Source organism: Bombus vosnesenskii, unplaced genomic scaffold, assembly GCF_011952255.1.
Source record: "Bombus vosnesenskii isolate JDL3184/JDL3185 unplaced genomic scaffold, Bvos_JDL3184-5_v1.1 scf7180000013267, whole genome shotgun sequence".
Lineage (NCBI taxonomy): Eukaryota > Metazoa > Arthropoda > Insecta > Hymenoptera > Apidae > Bombus > Bombus vosnesenskii.
In genome coordinates this window covers 4,198,685-4,221,318 of record NW_022882927.1, presented here as the reverse complement: position 1 = coordinate 4,221,318, position 22,634 = coordinate 4,198,685, and the positions used below count along the sequence as shown (strand labels likewise).

Here is a 22,634-nt window from a genome sequence, read left to right as displayed (position 1 = left end):
ATTCCACTGTTAATAGATTTGCCTAAGTGATGCATTCTCATATTAGGGTTTCTCTGATTACTTTGAACAAGGTATTTTATGACTAAAGACGAGGAACAGATATCGCACCGTCTGATTACTATTATCTTTAGAAACGCCAGACTACAACGACTTGATACTCGCAATTTCTCCGCGTCAGGAACTTTCAATTAACGGAATAACCCTAGTGTATTTTCATGACGCGCTACGATCGAAGAATTCACTTTTCGATAACACGTTAAGCGAAATCTCGGTGACACGTGGCTGATGGATCGCACGTCTCTCGTTACGAATCCACTACGAGTTCTCGTACATAATGCATCCGATAGCGAGCAAGCTGGCTCGAAGGTAGATTTCAATCAGTACGCTCATTCTATACCGAACCAGGGCGCGATATTTAACTTGTTCTCGTGATGTACGATTTTTCCACGTCACCTCAGTCAACGGTGAATTCGAAGCGAGCAAACTCGGGTTAATTTTAATTTCGGGGCACACGTACAGTTTGCCATGACTCATATTCACGCGAGAAACGCGTAGAGAATTAGTGCCGTCGTTTCACGAGTAATTCGTGTTACGTAAGGGACGTTATGTAAATAGAATTAGCGATATACGTAGGTGTGTAACGTCCTCCCGAGTCCACTTATTACGCCTTCCTTGACAAAGTGGACGCATACATTCTCCTATGCGTGCCGGTAACGTGCTTGCATTCAGAAAGAGCGGCGTACTAGCCGCGGAACTAGCGTAAATTGGATAGCCCTCAAGACTAACGACACCGAAATACTGTTATTGCAACAATGTATATATAAGAATGAACGATAGTTAAGCTATAAATCTGTATAAAGCTATAAAGCTGTATAAAGTCATACAAGACGCTTAATGAGAAATGACATCCAAGGAATTACGATATGAATTATAATTATAAACACAATAAAAACATTATAACAATTTGTATTTGTATTGTAACTCTTAACCAGAGTTAAGCTACAAGGGAAATTTATACAGAACACGATTAATTAATGTTGATGTGAAAAACGTTAATTACAATACAAATACAAAGTTCAGAGAAAGATAACTTGGTTTAGAGACAGGACCTAAGGACAATATAGCAACCGCTATTTCTTTCAAATCGAAGGATATCTAAAAGCACCTTAAATTTTCATGAGAGTTGCAAACACATTACCGATGAAGTAAAATAATGAATTTATGTTGATAAAATGTTTCAAATTATTCGAAGACAAGTGTCTTGATTAATAGGGATGAGAGCATTGAAACTTGAATACTTCGATCCATGTACCTGATCAATCAAACATCAACAAAAACGCTTAAAAATATCGCCATGTAAAAGGACAGTGCCCCAAAAAACGAAAGAAAATCGGAGACAGCTGAAATCGATGGAAATCGCTTCGAAGACGACAGATGCGCGAATAATCGCTAACATAGTTTAAAGTCGGTGACACGATAAAGCGTAAATCGTGTGCCCCGGAACAAACCTTACAATATTAGGAAACGAAGGACGAGAGAGAGGCAGAGAGAGAGAGAGAGAGAGAGAGACAGAGACAGAGGGATAGAAAGAGAATAACAATCACAGGGACAACAGCAACGTCCGCCAATCCTACGTGTAGCAATCGCACGTGTGATTATCACGCTTCATGGCTGCTTGTCGGTGGGTAAATGCAAAATCGATAGTCTCCGGGGTTTCTCCATGGTGTGCAGGGCAAGGTGGATCGGCTTCTCGAGGTCGAAAACTGAATAGCCTCGATGTCACCAGTGGCAAATGGTTATTAATAACGAATCGATCGTGCTCGAAAGTAGTCGCGGGGCTGGATGAAAAGCCAAGCCATTTTAAAAAGGGACAGCAACTTGTTCGAGCCTTTTAATCGTGGGATAGAGAAGCTGAAAAGCGCCGAGGATGCTCGAATCACGGTCGATTCGTTCCCGTAAATAAGTCCCGGGTGCCCCTTGGATTCGTATTTGTGGCTCGGTCTACGCCTATTCGCGACCATTTTCCATGTCCCGAATTGTTCGTTGTTAACCAGTTTACATAATCGTGGCAAACATCGTCGACTGAACGGTGGCATACGGTCACCAAGGCTGATCAATGGGAAAATCATGAATAGTTAGTTCCCATTCGAGTGCAAGAATTCGGGGATCGGAGATCGGTGACTGGCTGTGACTGCGATCAATGATAATTAGGCCAAACGGTTACTTCGAATCCATTAGCGGCTGCACGCAGGAATTACACGTCGGATTTAACGCGAATGTCGGGCGTACCGTTGATCCCTACAGCCCCCTCTCCGCCATGAAAAGGTCCTCGTAACGCTTAATGGCAGGATCAAATCCAATACATATTCAGGGACATCAGTTAAATCAATTCCACCGATATCGTTTTGTTTGACTAGTCCAGGTATCTATACAGACAGCAGCTCGTTCGCCGATCGACCGAGCGATCTGTAGGGCGGCCTGCTTCCAAATTACACGCTTCCTTTGGCGTTCAATTAAAAGTTTAACTACTGTGGGACTGCAGGATGCCTTGCTAAGAAAATACAACTACATACCTCGCAGCGATTCGGCTAGAGCTTCTAGGTGTTCTTCACAACGATTCCCTGTTCTTTCCCTTTTCCATTTGCCCAGACTATTCCTATTTCTTTAGGAAAACTTTACACTCGGTTTCTGCTTATGCATACCTCTTCCTCTATTCCTCAGCCTCGATCTAATTCTACCTTATTTCCACTTGACCCTTCGGTCTATCTCAGTGTACCGTAATGGAGAAAAAGAGCGAGAAATCGTTTCCTCGAGGTACTGCAGATTGATTTATGGGATCAGGCATCGCGACCATCATCCAGCTGACTCGCCTGAGGAACGCGACGACGGATAATCGAAGATCATTCAGAAGTTTCGCGAACTATCGAGAGTTTCCTAGCAGCTTCCGAGCGGTTTATTACCAGATGGTGAACTACCGTTTCCCAACTTCCGCTTATGCGAGTTAATCGCACCATTCCAGCCAATCGTGAATTAATCGTTGAGTCTTGGATCTCGACACCTCGTTGTTTTTTAAGAGGAACGATCCGTGAATTTGCCAAGCGTTTATTTAAGGAGAATGACCCGCATACACTCTTCATATTTGCTGATATTAGAAATGTTGACGGTACGCTGGAGAATGGCGAGTATTTAGACGAGAATGCAGAAGGACGGGAAGGGGCCATTCGAATAAACGAAAGACGAGAACGCGTGAATGAAACGGAATTTTAAAGAACTGTTCTGGCGTAGAACTTTCAAAACGTTGTTTTTCCTTTTATACTTTTCCTAAAACACAAGTTTTCGAAACCATGTCTTTAAAAGGATTTCTTCACATTACTGAAGTTAATGAAGCTATAGAAGTTAAAGGAAACGGCCTCTTAAGGGGATATTCTAGTCCACAACTTGAAGCTATGTAACAGAATTACATAACTATACTTATACTAATTAAAAATTCTTTTGCTTTTCTCAATTTAGATAAGTAGGATGGCAAGCAAAAATCTTTTAACCCTTTGCAATTCGATTTATATTGGACATTTTACCGCAATTGGATCATACTCCGTCGGTTAAATTAAACTAAATTAAATTCTACTTTGTTGTGTCTCAATCAAATTAAGTCTGGGTATAAAGTAATCGATTTTATACACCGAAATAAAAAGAATGAAATGAGACACGATATCGACTACAACTCAAGAAACGCGTCAAGATTCGCGTAACTGTAACTATTTTTATTCAAAGAAAATGGTGAATATTCTTCAACCATAGGTAAATACATGTACAAAATCTGGCACCAAAAGCTTCTACGATCTATTTAGAAAGAAGTCGTAAAGTAGATCTGAAAAATGATACTCTATATTAGAATACGCCCTTAATGTGAAATCCAAGAGAGAGGTCACGCTGTGAAATCAAAATTAGACCGTGGGGATGATACGGTATATTGAATGGAGTAGCGAGATGCTGCCGGTCAGTTATAACGTTTAAAAGTTTCAAATCAATGACAGAATCAGACACGTGCAGAAACAGTTAAAAATACTTGCACTGGTCGAGTTTCTGCCAAACAGAGTGAATAGTCCTTGCAATATACACGAGGATAGTTTAAATTTCTCCGTGTTCCCTAGGGTCTGAAAATTTACCGTAAACTTCTGTGAACGTTTCGTGACTACACGTATACGTTGCTATATCTAATGGTAAGAAACGACCACCGCAAAAGTTAAAGGTTACTTGCACAAAGGGAGCATTACAGAGTGATCAGAGATTAATTCTGCAGGAGTTGGGGAAGCCGGTCGAAAATCTAAGCGAGGCCACATCCGAAAATCTGAAAATTTTTCATCCGTGTTCCGCTTTACCACTCTCCTCAAAAGCGGGATGGAGATGTAGCTTTCAAGATGAATAATTCATCAGTGATGCGTCTTCCTTATGAGCGTGTTACACTGTCGTCACAAAATTTGGCGAATTCAAGAAGGTTTAATTTTTGCGAAGATTGAATCGTTGAATGACAGATGAAAATTTACGTATAATGGCTGTTCCTCTAGCCAAGTCCTCTTGCGATTGAATTGATATTACTGACATTTTACAAATTATCTGTACAGTACCCGAACCTCGATTATCTGAATGTCCCAATATCCGAACGTTCTAGTATTTGAATATTCTGTTATATGAACAAGAGATGTCTACTGTACAAATATAATAAGATCTCGATTAACAATATTAATCAATTTTGGGGCATACCGGAAAATGCAAGTTTTCTGATAATCGAACGACTAAAATTATTGCTGCCTGTCATGTATAAAGATACATAATTTACTATAATTTAATAATATAATAAATTTCAATAATCAATTTAATAATAATTAATTTCTAATCCTGCTTCCTTCCAATCTTTCTCAATTGACAAGCTGGAAATTTTTTTAAAAATTAGTAATTCCGTAGCATTATATTACTTTCCTTTTATGTTTCGTGCCATCTATGGGTTGTTTCTGTTGCTGCAAAGTCGTATAAAAAGTACGTATAACCTATAACTTGTAACTCAATAACTCTCTATTAGCTGATAAATTATTGCAAACGGGTCCAGGCGTCGAAAGTAAAAACAACTTAAATTGAAGAAACTTTGATTAGTTGCTCCATCGAGTAAATCTTTTAGTAAAGTGTACGCTTCCAAGAACGAGCCGGAGAGTCTTTCATAAGTTGTTTTATGCTTGTTGCTTCCTAGTAATATCTCTTGCACTAGGTCATGGTACAGTGCGTTTCAAACCGCTTGCGCCTTGGGGGCAAAGTTTGATAACTTGCATCCAAGAAACATAGGAAATAACTTGTCAAACGGACACGTACCGCGTAATATGTTTCAAAGATAACGAAACAACTCGAAATAAAACTATATATATACAACTTCCGTGGAGAATCAACTAGAAAGAAACGATATCAACGAGGCGTTTCGCTTTTATACGGCCAATTCGATATTTAGTAGAGCGGCGGTTTCATTTAACGCGACCCCTTGCTCCGTTGTAGCGGTCGAGCAGCAATTTCCAGGGGAATTCAACGTATTCCGTGGTTTCTGCGTTGTTGTAAATTAAATAAATCCAACGCGTGTCCAATTCTACGCAAATTTTCACCTTTAGTATTACTAAATTCTCGTGCGCGCGTTTGTTTGTCAGAGCGACGCGCGCGTTTGTGCAATTGTCGCTTTGAAGTCACAAAGCAGTATCTCATGGCGATGAACGCAATGTGAAAGCAAGCTTTTAATTTTGATATTTGACGAGAACATAATAAGACGCTATATATTATTGTTATTTTTTTTATTGAATAACCCGTAGTTCCTGGCCATTAGGATCACATGCAGAAATTTCACTTCTTGAATTATGGTCTGTCGTATGTACCTATATCGTTCGAAAGTATCCGACAAGACAAGATGCATTTTAAAATGCATATACATATATAAAATTACGAATAAATCAAACTGCAATGATTTTGTCCTTTACGATCGTTACACAGCGGGAAACAAAAGTATTCGTACAGCTAGTTCGTTGTAGACGTAAAAAGAAAAATATTTTCTTTATTACTCAAATATATGTACGTAATTGTTACATGTATACTGATAGTTATGAAAGTATCCTAAAAGTAAGGAATCGAAACAAACTAAGTGCATCGCCTATTTTTCGTTGCATTTATTGCAATAATCTGAAACCATTATTGCAAAATAGCAGAAACTAAACCTTTGGACTGACTTGTTTGTTGCGTCGTTAAATAGAATTCAATTGCGTTATACACAAAACTATAAATAACTCAGAACGAAAAATGTATGACTTAGGCCACTTTCATAATCACCGGCACATGTGATATGCAAATATCATATGGCGTCAAAGGAACATTTTAACGATCGTTTGAGGAAAGGTAGGGAAATATACATAGAATCGGATTACGGACAGTTAAGCCTTAAAATGTTTCCCAAAGTAATGAGAATGTAAACGTTTCTAACGCAAGTATACGCGAAGTTTATTGAAATGAATATGAGCTATAATAAAGACAAAAGAAAAACACAAATTATTGACGTTTCAGCAATTAATCACAGTTCGATAGAATAACAATACGCAAACAGAATTTAGGAAGTAATCAACATAAAATACATCTGCATACATGAGAATTAATCCAGTCTTCGACATCTAATTAACGTTAATAAACATTGCTCTTACAATTAGTCCACGTTTTTCGACTTTCTAAAAGAAAACAAAAAACATCGAATGTTTCGCATGATGCTCTTTCGACTGCCAGCGATCGTAACTGCTTATCCATTTATACGAAGGCGTGAATTGCAACAAAATCTACTCTTCTACATATCTGGTCAAAGAAGCCGTAGCCTTATGAAAGCGGAAGAGAATAATAATTCTTTGGTGTAACAAATTATCTCGGTATAAAGTTGATCGGTCGTCAAGCAAAATTCAGACGGGGAATGGAGGGCAATTTGGATCCGCGAACCATGGTTTACTCGAGTAACGTGGAAGAATGGGTTAGAAACTCTTGGCCCTGGGTGAATTACGGCTCAAAGCCGTGCATTAAAGTAAATTACGATTCGCCGCGTCGCAAATGATCCGAGAAAGGCAAAAGAAAGAACGGAAAAAAGATGAGCAGAGGCACGGAACGAGTGTAGATCGACTTTCTGTTAACGATCCCTTTGTTATCGCGCGAAAAGTCAAATTTGCATTTTGCTCTGACCGCCTCTGACACGTTATCAATATCTTCCTTTCTCGCGCGGTTATTCTGAAGGAATTTGTCTGTGGTGGATGATCCTCGGATCTTTGACCGGCATGAAAAGGATGAAATCTATCTCTGGTCCACCGAGTAACCATATTAAACGTTTAATTCATCGTCGACCATGCGTGATAACCAATAAATTATCGTCGCTAGAAACGCAGAAGGAGCAACGTGTGTTAGTAAAGTGTTGCAAATGACTATCTGTCGAGATTCCTAGAAAGTCGAGAAAAGTTAATCTTACCAAATGCTATAAAATCGGGCGCGAAGCATTTACAATAGCGTACGAAAAGAAATTTCATTTCATTTCATTTTTCAAGTTAATTTCATGTTTTAATTTAATTTATCAAGCGGATTAAATACCCATTTTAGTATACAAAGTATGGCATACAAAGTCGTAAGAAGACACAGAATAAACAAGTAACAATAAAGAGGAAAGAAAAACGATAAAAGATGAATAGGGGGAAAAAGGAAAAGTTAAAGTTTGTGATGGGACAAACTAGTTTAAGAGATAAATGGTACCAAAGGATACCATAATTTTACAAAGTGGAATTATATTCGAAAAGAATAATGAGTGAATTACACACTAAAATAGATTATCGTTGCCGGCATTCAGAGAGTACAAAACTGAAATTTTCTTCTTTCCGTCACTGTACATCCCTGCAACAGCAGCTTAGTCTTCCATTTAACGATTGCACAATTACGGGTATAGTTTTAGAGAGGAGAATAGACAGAAGGAGAATGCGTTAACTGCAATCTTGTCCCCAGCCATTCAACCCCATTGGTATTTTCATTCGTCATTGACCGTACGGAAACTAGAGCGTGGCGTAAATTCGCCGAGAAAAGACACGGTCACCGGTCGCCAAGGCCTTGCCCTGACGTCGGGACGTTTGGCGCCGAGACGTCTGCAAACCTCCAAAGACCATCAGAGAGAAAGCTCTCCGTAGACGATTCTCCGCCTCGTATCCAAAGCCAGATATAAATCGAGCAAGCCACGCAACTGTTTTGCCACGAGTCCCCATCTTTTCTCTGTCGTTTCGTCGTTGAGTCTCGTTGACTCATCCGCATTCGCGTACACACTGCCTCGCGTTCACCACGTGTTGCCGTCTTTGACGTCACATACTGACGTCGTCGACCACGATGCAGTAGCTGCAACTGCGACGATGATGGATTAGAGACGTCACGTTAATCCTTGCGGTACGTTTATGCACCACGTTCTAGCTATTGGATAATTATGAACTATCAAGCGTCGCCGATAGAAGAGAAGGAAAAAGGAAATCTATCATTTTACGTCACACATAAAAGGAGACTACAAAGATAGGAAAACCGATGGAAGAAGACGAACTTTCTGGGCATTCTATTCGGTGGGCAACACCGATGACGTCAAACGAAGCTCTTCTTGTCTTACGATGACGTTTTAGGATTCCAGCAATAATGAGATTTCTTGCCCTTTCTAGATTGCCTCGACAGTTTATCAGAGGTATTAGTTGCTCCAAGCCTTTTTCCCCATTTAGTAATTTAACGTGATGTGCCTGCGAATGCGATGCTCTGAGAAAGCCACCCGATGATTCTGTTTGATCACGCTTGCGGTGCACGATTTTTCGCTCGTTCCTCTATTGACTTATCGACCCACCACTTTTTACAGCATCGCCCGAATGCATCAAATATGTGACAAGAAGTGTCCTAATACTTATAGACAACAGTATATGCACGCAGTGGATTTTCACAGAATTTTATTCTATTATTCTATGTTTCTCTCTTAGTTTTTCACGAAGAATCACCCCGTACCTGATTCTAAATATTATTCTCTATACCTCTTCGTCGAGATCAAATATTTCTCGATAATTTCTTACGATTGCAGGACTCACTACCATAATCGTACGGGTCAGTTCACGGCTACTTTCCATAAAATTCCTAAATTTATTATTATAAGAAATTCATTACCCTTTACCAAATCACGGGAAACTTAATTACTCGATAAAATAAATGATATCTTTAAGTAGAAATACGTGTGACCAAACAGAAGTTCTCAAAATCTTGACTTCCATTGTAACTAAAGCCATCAATCGTCGACCACTAAGCTCGAATCATGCAGTTTCCGAAACGATATCGAAAAAGCGCACGACTTCTTTCGTGTTTGATCTGGGGCGCCGGTGGGTAACGCGATTGATCGTTTAATGCCGTTCGTTTGAACGAGTACGAGCGTCATGAGTGCATTTCCGGTCGCGTATCGGACGGTAGCAGGCCGCGATAAACTTTTTAACGTGGATCTGCCTCGGCAATTGGCGTTTCGCCGATTCCCCGCGTGCAAATTTACCCCGACGCCGCGCCGTTGTTGAACGGCCATCGATTTCCGGTTTGGCATGTCGCGCACGCTGACCCGATTGCCAAACAGAAATGCATTCGGCGCACGTTTCGCTGTCATTAGAACGTAAACTCCGATAGCTCATTTACGAGCGTCAGCCCAATCAGAGGAGAATCTTCCGCTTGTTCGTTTCGACCCTCGCTACAACCGTCCCCTCTAGCGGCAACAATGACCGGAAATCACGTTCGGTTCCTGTTTCGTTAACGGACCAGGCCTTTCATCCTTGATGGGACTTTGCTGGCATCTTGAACGGGATTCGATCTTTCTTCACGGATGTACCATTTGTATAGTCCGAGTCAAGATATAACCAGATTGTAAAATGGGTCAGAAATGTACGTAAAATTGAATTCGTTAATTGAATATAATTAGGTGTTTACAAACTTACTAATTTAATTAATAACAAAAATTCAACGGCATATATGGGATTTTTACTATCTATTCTCTTTCCATCTTCGAAAATCCTGCTCAAAAGATTTATTTGCTAAGTTAATAATTGGTCTGAAATTTTGGTGCGTTATTTCTCTTTCACGGCACCATTTATAGGCGTCATTCGTTTATTATGCGAAGCTCTAGATACCAATGCAGTGTAAAGACGGTCTTAATTACGGTAAGATCAAGTCCATGTCAATCCTTGAGAATGATTCTTTAATTTACGATCTCGCTGTCTCGACCCAAGCTATACATCATTGAGAATAATCGTGGTAATAAAGTAAAGGTATTAAAAAAATGACACGATGTCAGTGATCTTAATTCTCGTGTGCAGCGAGCTGCATAGATATAAATAGAATGACCAAGGAGGGAGAAGTTCTCCATCTGGGATATGGACTTGCTATACTAAATTGGCAATTCGATGAAAGCGTTCTTGGTTGATTAGTGGAGGTGAAGGTCAATGGCATACTTCAACAATTGTTCGTAGAGTAGTTGCGGATTACTACGAGTTGGAGCTCGTGGAAACAAATGAATACATGGACAGGGAAACAAAAAGGAATCGGAAGAGAAAGTGCAAGGGGTAACATTAATCAACAGTTCAGAGAGTGCAGAGGAAACATAGAAACTTCCCCTAAAGACGTCGTCTTCTATATAGCCCGACTTCCTGGCCAACAGCACGTAAACCCAGGCATTGATAAATCCCCTTTTACCATAGTCCCCGACCTCGCTTCGTTTTATTAATCTCCCGTTTGTTTCGCGTTAAAAACAGAGACAGATTACAAATTGCTTCTGCTTAATAATAATAAAAATTTATTAATAATAATCTGGGCACCTTTACGTCGTAAAATGCACGAAAGATTTTTTGCGTAATTACGTGGAAGTACAAGCCAATAATTTCTAGCTCGTGATCGTATCTGAAACAACTATTAGGTTCACCGGGGAGTTCTATCGCTTTTCTTCTTTCGAAGGAAAGGAATCGATCGAAGAAATTGTAACGGTAAAATCAAGTGTTCGATGTAATTTTATTTCTATTATCGGAAATGTATGAAAAGGATTTAATTATAATTGGATATATTTGAAGGTTTATCCGGGTAGGCATTACTAGGTTCACATCAAAATGTGTTGATAATTGAAATTAATTTCAGAGAAAGTTAGGAACGAATTTAGCTAAACCTACTTTATCAAACGTTTCAAAGTGTCGTTTTTGGACACGTGCTACATTTCAACTCACCGATTCAGTTGTTTTTATTCAAATTTATTTCACTACTGTTGAATTTTTTTCATACTACTACATCATTTTTTTTTATAATTTGTGTTCTGCTGATTAAAGTATATTTAATTTGTGGAAATCTCCAAATAAACTGTGATATAATATTGCAAAATATAAAGCCCAGAAATCATAAGAAGCATCATTGATAACCAGCACGTTAAAAGTAAATAACGCATCGACTAATGTTTATTCGAAACGATGTGCAACTTCGACGAAGAATAAAGATTGAATTAATACACCGTGTCAGTTTGAAGAGACTATTATCCAACGAGTAATTTACATAAACCGTAATATAATGTCAATGTTCGTTTTCATTGGATTTGCTTTACAAACGTTCGTTCATCGTAAATGTTAAATATTTTCCCCTCTATTCTCCTTCAAATTCAAGATCTCGAATAACGATTAAAATCGTACTTGAATAATGCAAGCTGCCCCGCTAAGATCAGTTTCCGATACGTAGCAGCTCAACAACTTATCGATTAAAATCAAATCGGAATGAATAATACACAGAGCATTGAATTGTTTTATAAAGATTTCTCTCGTTTCGTGCTTCGAAGGGAAGAAAGAAGCTGATGTTCTCAGCCCATAAATCGGAGCTGCAACTTCTTCACGATTCGTAATCAAACGATTGCGATTCGAAAAGAACTCTCCAACACAACGACCCGGTGCAATCGTGAAAAGAGATCGAGCATTAAAGAGTTAATTAGCAAAGTTTCCAGGCCGAATTCTATTAAACTGCCGGATTTTCTAGAAAAAGAACGGAAATCCTCGAAAACTGACTTTTACATTCTAAAAGATTTCGTTTTACGATTAAATCGCGGATATTTTTACATCTTTGGGAAATTTCAAAGTGCAAACATTCGCAGAATGAATATTGTCTATTGTAGAACGAATTTCTATTCGACTCCCAATTCTTTAATTACGTTCATAAAAATGGGTATACATCTGCAGTCTATTTATGACGCTTACGATTTTGAGAAATCGTTCCAGAATGAATAAATAATAAATAAAGTTCGATTAAACTTGAGAAATTAAGGTGTAACTCTGTGTAAGAGAAATTAGTAATGTTTTTCCAATGTCAAACGCTTGCAAAAATGCAGAACAAGAGAGAATGCTTTACACGCCGTCGCACAAAATTTCCTGCTCGTGTTTTCTCCATGAAACCAATATGTTTCTTCTGCTTTAGTTTTTACGTCGTCGCACCTGCTTTCCGTTTTTTTGCAAGAATTTCTCCGTAGGTTCGAGTATCGTCGAGAACACAAATAGAATTTAACGAGCACTCTACTTATCGTTTATAATGCGGTACAAGAATCCCATCGTTATACCTTGTGTCTACAGCCGCTTTTTCTTTTATCGAATTAACATGTTTCCCGCGCAACCCGAGTAGTTTCATAAAATATATTCACCCCCATTCATAAGTAAGTACTGCAATACTTGCGAAAATTTCAGTGAATCTGGCAAATTATTAAAATGTTTATTGCGTCTTTTGATAACTATTCTCCTTAATTTTTACATTCATATTATTATTCGTATTATTCGTATTTCTCGTTGTGCGATTCCATATATACTATACATTAGCGACTTTATAACGCAGATTCAGGCACCTTGACAATTCTGAAAATTGAAAAATTGTAACCAATTACTTACTTCCCTGACAATCTAGATCGATTATCACGTTTCATATGAGACTGACAAATGTTCCAATATTACAATATTATAATATGAATGGAAATATAAGTATATATGTAGGTATATCTCGAAAGAAGAAAGTCTCTCATAAATGATTCCACGTAGCTATCCTCGACGCCAATTACGCAACTATTTCTCGAAGAGCTTGCTGCAGTGGAAGAAACGGCGCAAGTAGCAGATGCGATTTCCTCGTTCGCACAAAATCTCAAACCACGTCTAAAGTTTTCAATTTTATACGAATGATATTATGGTGGGTTGAAGTCGGTGATTCTAGCAGACGAAGCCAGGATCACGACGAACGAACCGTCCAAAGTGGGAAACGAGGGAAGACGGTGGATACTCGTGAAACGCAAGGCACGTTTCTACCCCTTGTTCCTGCCTTCTCTGTGCTTCGTGCCTGTCAAGAGGTAAACGATTCTCGGCAAAACGCCGCGAGAACCGATTTAAAGGGTCCTTTTGAGACACGGTCTATCGTGAGTGGATATGTTTCTCGTAGGCCACATGCAACCAACGACGCGAAAATCGATGCACCGTATTGCCCTGCATTTCAATATGCTGCCGTAAAAAGAAAAGAAATATGGTCACATATATGTACACGTCTATGTGCATGTACACGTGTAAATACGTGTATGTGTATTTTTATGTGTGTGTATATATATATATATATATAGGAAGAGAGATGACATAAGCATTCAGAGGGGACGCTGGCAGCCAGAATATAAAGTTATCGACTGGCGCGATCCAAATTCGTCGCTCGCCCTTAACAAGATTTTCACGGACCAGATGAATTTTCATGGCCGCTTGGCAATCCCGTAATAGCGATCGCATAAAGAAGCCGCGTCTACAAATTACATTTCCTTCGAGTCTCTCGTTTACGATAATTTAATTAAGGAATAAACAAATGCTCACTGCGCGTTTGCTGTTCGTGGGCGGTGAATCCCAATGCTCTTTGCTTCGTTTCGATGATTGCTGTTTCGCAGCATATACTTTTTCATTTATTAAGCACTTGAAACCTCGTGCAAGCTCCATTTTAGCTGCACAAGCATCGATAATATTTCTACACACAAAGAGCACATGACTAGAGTACAGCATAAATATTTGCATAAATAAGGAATACATAACCACACTAGTGCACGATATTTGCACAGACGATTCGATAAATTCTTGCTTCAATAGATATTTCGTCGAGTACAAATTTTCTATCCCTTTTATCGGAAAACGACATTCCTCCTATTGACCACTGTCAAATTCCTTCCTTTGATTGATTTCCAACTGAGAACGGTATTCGTCAAACAGCAGTTCGCGAAAGTACGTAACAAATAATAAATCTGCAATACACGAAATATACTAATAGAATAAATATATTGTTAAAAACACATCGAAATTTTCGCACACAACATTAAGTATTGATATACTATACTACGGCTTCTGAATTCCAATTTTTATGTATTGGGTTGGCAATTAAGTGATTGCGGATTTTGTCATTACCACCTAATGACAAAATCCGCAATCACTTAGTTGCCACCCCAATATTATACGATCGCGCTTTACAATCAATTTCCGTCATAAATAGAGAAATGAAACAAATACCCTGTACCATTTATGTTCGGCGTTTGTTATGCGCATACGTAGCCGACAAATTGTCGTGCGTCGCTTTTACGACAGCATCGTTTCATTATGTGCCGCCTAGTTGCAAACAATAGGAGTCGACGTCAATCGGAAAATATCATATCCTGTTCAGACCAATCGTATAAATGCAATGCCACAGATTGAAGAAATTTACTGAATCAATATCGCGTACCAAACATGGTTGTCGATAATTATTATAAACTCGTTGTTTGGAAGCAAAAATCCAACCAAAACCGAGGATCGTTCTTTTTTCTCGCAACACGTAGCAAGTTCTCGGCAAACAACGATAACACGATAATCTAGCACCGAAATGAAGTTTCATTGCATTTCCCTCGGAGCACGAAAACAGTTTTCCTTTCGGTTATAGGCGGCTGGAGTAATGGGATCACGCGAATACATAATCTATCCCTTCGCCGCTCTAGATAAGAAATAAAAAGAGAATAAAAGGAAACCGGATCGAGTACGAAATTCTGTTCCTTGGCTCGACCGTAAATACATCGACGGATTATCTTTCGAAAGAAATTTGCGACGAAAACTCAAAACAAAAAACGTCGAACTTTGTCTTGGAGCATGTCAAATTTTTTACCTTTTTTTACTTCTCGAATATTTTAGGCAACGACAGTTTGTCATTTATGACACAGTATCGCAGCTGGCCAGTTCTAATTTGATAGCCAGGGACTGCATTATAAGACATAATTTGTATCTCGACTTATCGTCGAATAAACGATAGATGAAAAATAAATTCGTGTTTCACGAAACGAAAAATTCATCCAAAAGAAAACGTACCGTAACGTAAAAGAAACGTACGTAAACGAGATTTATTAAGCTGAACGAAATTGCAGAGGCCTAAAAGAGACGTTCAATGGCAGCAATTTAGAGGCTCGTTAGTGCTTTCAAGTAATAAGCGTCAACAATTTCTAGTGTCTACGACAAGAAACAAGCCGATACTAACATTCATCCATGAAGGCATCAATTGCAAAAAGCTAAGACTCTCATTCTGACGACTCACTTTTCGCCTGATTCAGTTGCCTTCCCGACTTGTGTGTCTCAGAGCCTCGAGAGCTTCTTTCAATTTCAGGGAAGGAACAAATTAAGATTTAAACGTGTGCCGAACGATTAGATAGCATGAACGATGATCATCCCGAAAATCCAAGTGCGATGCGAAAACAGGAGATGAAACGTCAAGGATAGTCGGCGCGATATTCCGTCGACTGCATGTTTGGAATAAGCGTACGAGTCACGTAAGCGGATTTTTAGTTCCGCAAGGATGAGCTTGACGCTGCCAGACGCGACGAACAAATTCCTTCGAAAAGCTGATAATCGTGATATAAGAACGAAATGCAAATATTTGCTGCCATGCATTCATACGATTTATATCTACTGTGATGTTTAAAGGATTTATTAAGATTTGTTAACACGTTCGTTACAATGACGAATTGGGGCAAAACGTCCATCAAGATCATGTTTCCTTCTTTGTATAAAGTGTCTTTATATATTCATGCACGTATGTACATATATTACTATATTAAATAAAATATATATAACAGACTGTAGAAATTGAACCTAAATAGAAATTTATCTTATTCACTGGACGTTATAAAGAGTACTATACTTTGGATATTTCATGTATTTTTGTATGTTATACCCAACTTAATCATTTTTGCATCCTTTAATTTCCCATAATTACATAGAGATGCGTAGTCTGTTGATAATATAATATATTTTATTAAGTAATTTCAAAGTTGAAAATTACATATAAATTAATCTTAAAGTATCATACATTTGCGACGTTGATATCGTGTTCGTTTATTCATATATTGCGGATGCTTGTTTAAATTTAGATTGTTATGAATAATCACTAAAGAAATTTCCTTTATCCTCTAAATATTATAACTTGTATTTCCTAAATTCTGACATGTTATATAAATTCTGTACGTTTTGGTTCATTTAAATTTTCAACACACGATAGAACGCTATATAAAGACAGATCGAATATTCCAATACATTTCTCAAATGAAAACAGCTTTCAATTCCAGGTTGTCACAACATTCTACTAGTAATAAGAATTCGAGAATAACATTAGCTGGAATGGAATTGATGCACAAAGTTGATGATATAAAAATATGATGCAATATAACCTTAACCACATATTATACAATCGACAGTATAATCCAACGAAATAGCCAAACTTTATAGCCTGTAAAATTAAAACTACCAGCTCGAAATTCCGCGTGGATCGTTGAGAATAATACGGTAATTACGTTACCCCCTCGCGGATTTTGCCTGAAATACCACCAACTAAGAACGTAATACGTTCAATCGTCATTTGAGATCTTTATGATCCGCTTTTATCCATATAAATTGTAGCTAATCGATCGAAGAAATTCACCTTACGATACGCGACAGTTCGTCTCATGTTAGGACCGTTAACTCTCATTCGATTACGAAAAGAATGATTCGATCCGATCAGGAATGAACCAAATGACTGTACGAGGATTATTTTCGGAGTTGGATAAGGGATGAAGTTTAGTATTGACACATTCTTCCGGGAAATCTCCGACTTCCTTTGCTATTCTTCGAAAAGATCGCAAGAAAACTGAAACTTCGTGCACGTAGGAATTAAACGGAAACTTCAAACCTTTATTATCGAAGATTATTTCAAAATGCAAACATACATACAAAAGTTTGAAATTAAATTGTATATTTTAACACCACAACCATCAAATCTAACAAAATAATGCGTTCCACATCTTTTTCTGCAATTACTATTTGTGCAATTATTAGGCCACACTGTCAAACGTATACTATGGCTACACTATAGATGTAAAATTAATCATAAAAATGCTTTTCTTACATAGGAGAGAGAGAGGATATTTAATTATCATGAAAGGTTATCGCAACTTAAAAAGGATTGAAAAACACTAACCGCTTGTGACGTCTACGTATTGCGCGATTAAAACTAAGACATAAATCTATGACGTAAATTGTCTATTTTGATAGATTCAGCAAGAGGATTATATCTAATTTGCGCGCCCATCCAGCCGCAGCCCAATATCCATCTATAATTTAAAAAGCGAAAGCCGATAATCCACGGTAGAACGATATCCACCCACTCGACACTTTTTGCGATCGATGACAATTTGACTGGTGCTCGATTTCACAATTTCCCATATCAAATGAACGTCTATCGATAAATATATAATTTAATATTGAGATTCCAAACTGTCGGAACTTCTTTTTGTCGCATCTTCCGAGATTACTGAAGAAGCTTGGAAGGATAGAGCACAACTTCGAGAATGATGAACAAGAAACCACTGGAGAACCCAATGGCGACTAATAAAAATGCTGGAACGAATTGCTGCAAGTGAAGTTCTGTTTTGTATTCTTCGTCCTGTGCAGTTTGCGATAACATAGCGCGCAAGTTCTTTTCTAAAGCACTCTGGATCAAAAAATCTAATATTCCAAAATCGATGTATTTGTTGATCTCTTCGTTGAGGTGTTCCAAATACGGGGATCCCTTCCAGGTAGCCAAAGCCAGAGGAAAACTGCATATCACATCTGTGGTTATGGTGTACGCCTGTGTCGTCTCGATGGCATCACTGCGTGAAGAATTTAACACTATGACCAACGCAAAAGAGGAATTCGTTCCGTCCAAAAGATCGTAATATTGCTTTAGGTACGCATCTTGATCAAATATCACAAATTTTTTTCGTACACTTTCAACAATTTCATCCTGGTCAAATATTTCGAACAATCTCGCGAATGCCGCTGTCCCGCCGATTTGAAACGACGATGAGATCAGCTCTTTCATCGTTTCGAGCTTCAGGTCGGACATATTGATCAGTTGATCGGCCAAAGAATCCACGTAAAGTTGCGTGAGAAATAAACCGAAGATGCACCACGCGAGGAAGTGAATTTTAGTTGAAAGTCTGGTGGGCTGACGCGCAGTGGAGACTCCAATTATCAGAGCAAATATATCTAAAAAGGAGAGATCACGAAATAAGAAGATTTTGACGACGCAACCCAATAGTATAGATCCTCCTACTGCTGCCCAGACGTACTGCTGAAATGGCTGAACCAGTCCTTTCAGTGACACGTTAGGAACCTTTGGGACTAGCCACACCACTTTCGACGTGTCATACGAGCTCGAGTAATCTATATCCTCGTAAGACTGCTGTAGAATACGTCCAATAACGAAGTCGGCGTTAATATCGTTATAGATGTACATTTGCACCTGTTCCGCATAGCTGGTATTATCGTTCCACACGACTTTTTCTCGCTCGATTTCCTGGCCTCTTAACGCTTCCTCTGTCAATGCTCCCTCGAACCCCGATAAACGCTCTGAATCATTTCCAACTATCACATATGGAGACTGTTCGAAGTAGGCTACCTTCAAAACACAACCGTTCGTCTTCGGCGCACTGATGTGTTTCAATTTACTCCAAGAATTTCCTTCGCATTTGTCCAAGATAACTGGAGGAGATACGGTGCATATTTTACCGGGTTGAAAAGTGAGGCTACCAGCAGCGAGAACAGAATCACCAACTTTTGCTAGGATGACGACAGTAGCGATTCTTCGGGACCACATCGATTGCATTACAACGTCAGCGTGCTCGAGGAAGCTTTCTTCGTCTTGAAACGAGCTTATTAATATCGTAATAAAAGGACAAGCGCGATCGCAAGGTTCGAGTATGTAATGATTGTCCTCGAGACTGTTAGCGTTCTGCATCAGGACGATCGTGCTCAAGGCGGATTCGTGTGTCTCGAAGTCCAGGTCTACAGTGTGTTTGAAGAATGCGAAATAATTGTGAAGACTTCTCACGAACGACTGAACTATGTTCTGGATACTTTCTTCGTTATCTATTGCTACGAAAGAGATTCTATCTGGTCTGTGTACGTACTTTTCCAAGAAACTGTTGATGCAAGGTATCGACGTTAAAAATTCTTCTCGTTGATTCTCCTCGTCTAACAGACTTTCGATGATCAATCTTCGATGACCTGATTTATTTTTCTTTTCGTACACGTCGGAATAGGTTTGAGGTACGACGATGGGCCGCGTGAGATGTAAGAAAGTAAAAACGAAGAGAAGCACGGTAAAACGGCGAAGGCACGACCGAGAGAGCGACATTCCTGTGAAGTTTCCACGAGGACAAAGGCTGTACTGCTCTTTGTGAGTGGTTCACTCGTGAGCAAGCAAGATAATCAAGGACTCCATGTTCTCTGTCAGATACCAATCGCCAAAGCGACCGTGAACTTATTACACAATACACCGTGAAACGATAACGAACTTTGATCAACATACATGGTGAAGACTCATTTTGTCCACGAAACAAAATTTATCTCCCGTCGATGTAGATGTAACGAGTCGGAGGACCGGTCCCTGGAGCAAGACTATTTTCCCAGTCGAAAATGAAATTCCTCTGTTTGCGTAGCAGTCGCATGTCGCATCCACGATGCAATAGAGCCTATGCAAATACTTGCAGCGCGCCAGCGATATTCGAAACAACATTTCAGTCATGCAATCATAACGTTAAAAACGCGCACCATGACGTGATCAACTTTCGAGGTCGTATTATTGGACGTGTATTTCCTTGGATCAACGAGGATGCCTACTTTGAACTTCTCGGCCATTACATTTCAAGATAATCTAATGTTTTCTAGTCTATCTTCTCCGAGGCTGTTCTATATCGAAGTTTGAAATCGAAATCAAACACATGTGGTACTATTCGAAAAGTGATTCGACTTTGAAATTTCCACTCCATCACTCGACTTGTAAAAAAATAATTTGCACCATATGATGTCCCTCTTTACGCCAAACAACTTTTCAAGAAAACAGCTTTTTGATAAATTCAATGCCGCACGAGATAATCCAGCATAGCGAGATAAAGAAAACATCTTGTACACTATCCTTCTTTCCAGAAATTTCGAAGTATTTAAATACTTATAAAGGATATCACGGTGGATTAAAAATGAGGAAGACAAAACTGTAACGTTCAAAATAATGATTATCTGACTCAGCCACGCACTTCTTTTCTTTTGCAGAGCATTCGTGAGGATCCTGTGTGCTTGCTGCCCGGGGCGAGTAAGGCGGCGATATCAGCCGGCATTCAGATGTAAACCAAGTCAAGTGAGTATGAAATATTCATACCTCTCGTACAAATTGTGTACGATTTGCGCGTACAAAATATGTGCCCGTTCGGCCAGTTCGTTGTTCCCGTTTTCTACCGGCCCGAAAACCCCATCTACGGAAAACAACCCTGTTGGAGGATACCATAAATTGCCACCGAGTCACGTTCCTCGGTTTTATCTCGGAAAATGCAATGACCGGTCAGTTGTATTCGTATTCGACTCAGCGAAAGCGCCCTCCCCCTTTACATGAGCAGAAAAAGAGGAAGTCAGTTATTTCAAAGCCAGCTATTACATGGCCACGATTACTCTCTCACTTATTAAGAAGAACATCGTTCAAAGTTCCACCAGGTCTGCAAACATTTTGTATATACAATCTAGATAGCCATTCGCTCTGTTGTCTTCACCTGTAATTTGTACGAAGCTACAGAATGTCGGAACGATTAGATTTCTTCTCAAAGTCGATACATAACGCTCGACTAAGATAGTCTGTCCTTTCCACGAGCAAAATCTCGTTATCATTCCATCTGCTATTCCGGAACCATGACAAAAACATCCAGCTTTCTCATCTGCGCGATCCATTAAGCTAGGTGGACTAACTTCGAAGATAGAGATCGTCGAGTAATACGAGCTTCCTTCTCGCTGATCGATATCAATGAATTTTCTATGAATGCTTAATTTCAGACCTTCTAAACTATGTCACGATATCGCAGCATATCGTGATGAATCATTCATCTCCGTGAAGGCACGGAGACCGTGATTTTTCCAAAGATGGAAACAACCTCTGTAAGTTTGCTTCGAGTTCCAGAAGAAATTAGGCTTGCTTTTGTACCATTTTCCCGGCACGTTCAGGCTCGAGGGAGCAACAGGCGAAGACAAATGTCGAACCCTTCGAGACTGTGTTGCAAACCAATTCGCAGGATTTATTAGGACAATAAGCAACGCCAAGGCGAGAGAATGGTTTCAAGCCAAGTATAAAGCGGTCAAGGGAATGCGGTAAAGGGCTGTATCGAGTTATATAATCGCATAACGCGGTTTTGAAAGCTCGCCAAGAGAAAGAAATTTATTATTTCGATTGCTAAAGTTTTCATCTCGAGAAGATTCCTCTGAAGTCTTCTCTGATAACGCCGTCGGCTTAACCTACGAACAAGTTTAAGAACGTCTACGTTCTGCTTTGAATAAACGGTTCTTTTTGTATTAGATCGTCCAGTAAGTACGCGCTTTTCATGTCTTCATTACCTAAAAACTTCTAAATTTGATACCATTCTCATTTTAATATTATTTATTTATTCGTTTATTAACGGTTATAAATCCTTTGGAAATAGATAACAAATTCACAATGTTTTGTAAGAAGCAAACAATCTTACATTTAACTGTTATTAGTTCAACTTAATTAATATTAAATCTACGTATATAATAATACTTTAGTAATATACTGCAAATATATTAAGGTGACGTAACACGTATTTAATTCCAAAATCAAATGTGAAAATAATTTTAACGTGGAATTGATTGGCAACGTTATCGAATTTCAACGTTAGCTTTCTATAAAAAACGGAAAATGAGGCTCATCTCGTTTCTAACTCGCAATCTTCATACAGTTCACTTAATCTTTGAAATGCTTATTCACTAGTCTTTGGATTGGTCATCTTGATCGTTCATCGTTCTGTATTCATAAGAATTATCATAGCATGAACTTATCGAAGCACGAACTTATTGAATGAACTAGCTGAAGCCGCCTCTTCTTTCCTAAAATCATGCGAGCTATTTCGTGGATTTTCCATATGAACGACAGGCCTCGCTTTTGAAACGGAATTCAAGTGAATATCTCTGTAAACGTATCTATCAACA

The 22,634-nt window shown here is 38.9% G+C and overlaps 1 protein-coding gene across 3 annotated transcripts in view; it reads left to right on the top strand.

Annotated features, from left to right (window-relative positions):
- LOC117230500 (dopamine receptor 2) overlaps nt 1–22,634 on the top strand; it is an 82,306-nt gene that overhangs the window by 48,213 nt on the left and 11,459 nt on the right. For all 3 annotated transcript variants that reach the window (XR_004492798.1, XM_033488047.1, XM_033488048.1), the window contains one exon: nt 20,700–20,784. Coding sequence is in view for 2 of the 3 variants with exons in the window: in XM_033488047.1 (XP_033343938.1) it covers nt 20,700–20,784 (85 nt within the window). In the remaining variant the exon portion in view is untranslated. The remainder of the gene's footprint in view (nt 1–20,699; nt 20,785–22,634) is intronic.